This window comes from Solanum tuberosum, unplaced genomic scaffold (genome assembly GCF_000226075.1).
Source record: "Solanum tuberosum cultivar DM 1-3 516 R44 unplaced genomic scaffold, SolTub_3.0 scf00419, whole genome shotgun sequence".
Lineage (NCBI taxonomy): Eukaryota > Viridiplantae > Streptophyta > Magnoliopsida > Solanales > Solanaceae > Solanum > Solanum tuberosum.
The window spans coordinates 486,682-490,947 of record NW_006239338.1 but is presented as its reverse complement, the minus strand read 5'-3'; the positions used below and the strand labels follow the sequence as shown (position 1 = coordinate 490,947).

Here is a 4,266-nt window from a genome sequence, read left to right as displayed (position 1 = left end):
GGTTCAGCAGCAGAAATTCATTCATATATATTTAGCTTTTTAAAAGCATACACACATATATCTACATAAGCTTTTCCAAAGTTAGTAGAGGACCATACATATCCACCCACTATTGACTTTCTTACAAAACATATTCCATAAAACAAGGACTACCTTTCCTTTACATACTTAACATAATATTTAAGAAAATAACAATTAAACAAAAGACATCTAGAAATATCTCATTTTCTAACAGTTGCATCGCAAGTCACTTCTGGAAAGTTATTGACTGAAGATGTAGCCATTAACACAACTGCTACTTTTGTGGCGCAAATAAAAGAACTTGGATAGTCTGATATAGTTGATAAAACAGGGGTAACAGTTAACGTAGGAGCTCAAATTGGTTCTTCAAGAGCCTATCTAATTAAGCCTCATGTTGATCCTACGTTGAATATGGTTAACTCTCATGCTCTACCAATTGTTTCAATTTCCCAAGTTACTTCGACAAATAATTTGATCACTTCTAGCGGGCAAAAAAGTATTACAAGTGAGAGTCAATGGGCCGACTAGGTGGAAGAAGAGGATGAACATGTCACACCTCATAGAAAATTGAGCCCCGATGCACCAATTTTTGTGCCTAAGGGTAGTGGCATTACCAATGATTCATCCCCATTACATATAGGGCGACAATTGATTTTAATAGGTACTAATGTTCAAAACTTTTTAGTTGGTGACAAGGAGCTTCTTGATACGTTGGTGAGTTCTAATGTTAAAAAATTGACTTCTCATACGCCCATTAACACAAACAAACAACTACAAGATGTTGGTCGTAGTTCTTTCTCCATAAATAGATTTGCTAACATACAAGATGAGGACACCTTTGAGGAAAGTGAAGAAGAGGATATGTTGGATTGTTGTTTTGCAAATGCAGCTAGGGATGGAGATATTTCTCCTAGGCAACAACGCAACAACAAAAAGAAGCATGGAAGAAAAAAATGTTGGGATGGTAAGATGACTGAGGAGTTTGTTCCAAGGCATGTACCAATGCGACTGGGAGAGCAGAATCATATGACATTGTCAACAACTTTAACAAGATCTAATAAATCTAAGAAGAATTGATGAACTATCAAATATTGTTAGACAGATTTGAAGAGGAAGACAAGAGGAAAACATTGCAGGTTACTTTAGAAGATCAATCTATCTTTTTTAGTTCGTACTTTTGTAATACAAAGTTTGAGTTTAACTACTCAAATTTCATCATGGCTTTTATACTTTTGTACTACTTAAACATCCTCATTTGTAATATCATCATAGTGTATTATAAACTCTGTGATGATCATAGAATACTTAGTTCTCTCTAGCTCTTATTTTCTTCTTGCGGGTTAATTAGTAGAGGTTTCGTACCTCATTAGAATTGGCAAGGTCTTGCCCCTCTTGCTTGTACTTATCTCTGTTGAGCTTTTCTTTTAATTATATTATTAATAAAAGGCCGCTAGACACTGTCTAGTGGTATAAATTAAAATAATAATAAAAATATTTGGGACTGACTAAAAAAGAAAGTGTATCACATAAATTGGGACAAATGGAATAATAATTATGATATATATAGCCCTTTATATTCTTTTTAAGAATATAATCACTTCATCAATTGCATGTAAAGTTAAATGGAGATAATAATAAACAAATTAAATATAGTAAGTAAAAAAGTTGGACAAATCTAACGTTGCATAATGAGTATTTTCTAAACATAATGAATGCTTGATTCTCTGTATTCCACAAGAGATATGTAGTAAGAATGGAGATCCTCATCTTTTTTTTTTCTTAAAAAAAAAACTAAATAAAAATAATATCAAGTTACATATTTACAAAGTATCTAAGAATATTATAAGACTGAAATATTTCAGTTTATCATGCATGATAAAAGTAGACATTATTTAGGTATTTATCACATCTTTCTAAGGGAAAAAAGAACATCCTTTTGGAATTTTTGCATGGTAAATGTAAACATTATTTATTAGTTGATCAATATATATCACATCATTTTTAAGGACCCCACCTCCCCCATTATTTAGTACACTAAAAGTTGGAAAAAAAGAGAGCCAACAAATAGTACTGAAAAAAAAATAACAACAAAACAACAGTACATTTCTAGCTGCATGTAAGCACTCATACATACGCAGTCCTATATTGCTCAGACTCTTCAATAATGTTGAAGTACTATGTATCATATCGAATCCTTCAAAAATAGTGCATTTTTAAAAGATTCAAACATTAATGCAACAACATTTTTCATGAAGAGTCTTAGCAACATATATAGCGTCGGTCATATAAATAGTTCTAGTCTATACCCAAATAGCATTAGCCTTAATGAGCAATTCCTTCAACTTGCCTTTAACATTGAGACTCATCACTTCATCAGAACCACCAACAAATTCCTTCCCAATAAATATAGCTGGGGTACTAGGATTGCAACCCATTTCAATCAAAGCCTTTTCCATCTTCTTACCCTTTTCAATTTCATCAAGCTTATACACCATTGGATTCGCCCCAAAATTACGAATTAGGGTTTCGATACTGTAAGACATGCAACAATTACTCTTGCTAAATATCACCACTGGGCTTTCTTCTCCTAATCTATGCACTATATCCATCTTTTGATATAGTAAAATAATGCAACTATAATTTATTTAGAACTTGTGGAAATAATATTATTGTAGTTTAATTAGTTAAATTAAGACCTCAATTTGCATGGTGTTATATAGGAGTATTAGTCTTGAACAGTAAAATAAAGTAAGGGTATCTATCATATTATTCTTGATTTTGAGACTATAGAGGCATGATTTGATTTGTTACCTGATAGATAAGAAAAGGGGGATTTTGTTTATCTTTTAAATATTCCTCAAAGATTTAATTTGTTGCTTTAAATGTACCAAATAATTGTACTGGATTATTGATTATTCGAGCATAAGATTTGTGTACTATATTTAAAAATGTATTGACATACCCTTGCCAGCGAAAGCAAAGAGTTTGCCTTCTGGGTCGAGCTCGTCGTGCCGGGCTTGCCTAGTGCGGGTTACCTCTCCTATGTGGTTTGCGAGCTATTGCATAGGAGTGGGGGTTTTATCCTGTGCGCACCCAAAGGATAGTGCGACTGCGGGTTTCCCTTGTCATAAAAAAAAATAAAAAATGTATTGACATCTATCTATCAACATATATAGTGTATATATATGCTTTGTTCTCTTAATCTTATACTCTACTATTTTGTGGTTTCATAATATATAAAGTAAATGAAAATTTCTAGTGGAACTGGACATAGGAAAACTAGGAATAGAACATGGAACAAGGAAAGTAGGGTTCATCTGTTGATGGATTTGTGACTAGGACAGAAATGTACCTAGTTTGCTCTGCTCGGTCAAATCTCAATTAGTAAGATAATATATAATTATTTCAAAATATAGAGAAAATCATTAAAATGATAGAAATGTTTATCTAATTAGATAATTTTTTCCTTTATTGATCGAACCCATCATGACCCACCCATATTCAACCCAACCACTCATTTGTCAGCTCTAGTTGGGGTGAGATGGTCAAGGGGTGACAGAGTTAAGTTAGGGAGTGTTGTAAAGGTAGGAATGAGACAATGAATTTGAAATAATTTTTTCTACTTCATTATGAAAATCATTTTTCTAATTTTCAAGGAACTTGTCTTTTTAAAAAAAAAATTAAGACCAACCACGAATATTTTCCTTCTTATCAAAACCACCTAAGTCAAAACATTTTGGCTATTCTGTGAGTAAATCATGTCTCTTTCTTTTTCTACATGATACTCCATCTGTCTCAATTTATATGACTTACTCTTAAATTTCGTATCGAATCAAATTACATTACATAAAATAAGACGGAAGGAGTAATAGGTATTCTTTCACGAGTTTCCGTTATCTATTTGCTGCTTCCCACCTAGTTGAGTGAAGAAGATAATTATATTCCAATTCTATTCCCTAAAAGTCAGATAGACAAATGTCAATTCCAGTGCAGTGGATTTGTATGTATATTTATTCTTTTTTTTTTTTGCTTCTTCCTTTGATTTTTCCCTTCAAAACGTTAGCTTCTCACCACATATTAATATTCTACCATCTGAAATGTACGTTTGGTATATGAGGAAAAATGTTTTTGTAGAAAATATTTTTTATTTGAGGTTCTTTTATACGGATATTTCATTTTTTGGTTGGAAAATTATATTATAACGAAAAATGGTCTGATATACTCCTTAACTTTGTCATTTAGAGT

General features: G+C 32.1%; 1 protein-coding gene across 1 annotated transcript; it reads right to left on the bottom strand.

The window, feature by feature from the left end:
• Positions 1-1,974: 1,974 nt before the first annotated feature.
• LOC102594741 (monothiol glutaredoxin-S6-like) lies at positions 1,975-2,690 on the bottom strand. Its single transcript, XM_006362733.2, has one exon. The coding sequence runs from the start codon at positions 2,628-2,630 to the stop codon at positions 2,322-2,324; it is 309 nt and encodes a 102-aa protein (XP_006362795.1). The 5' UTR covers positions 2,631-2,690; the 3' UTR covers positions 1,975-2,321.
• Between the last annotated feature and the right edge of the window lie 1,576 nt (positions 2,691-4,266).

Coding starts and splice junctions, on each gene's coding strand:
- LOC102594741 (XM_006362733.2), bottom strand. CDS start 2,630: ATGGATATAGTGCATAGATTAGGAGAAGAAAGCCCAGTGGTGATATTT.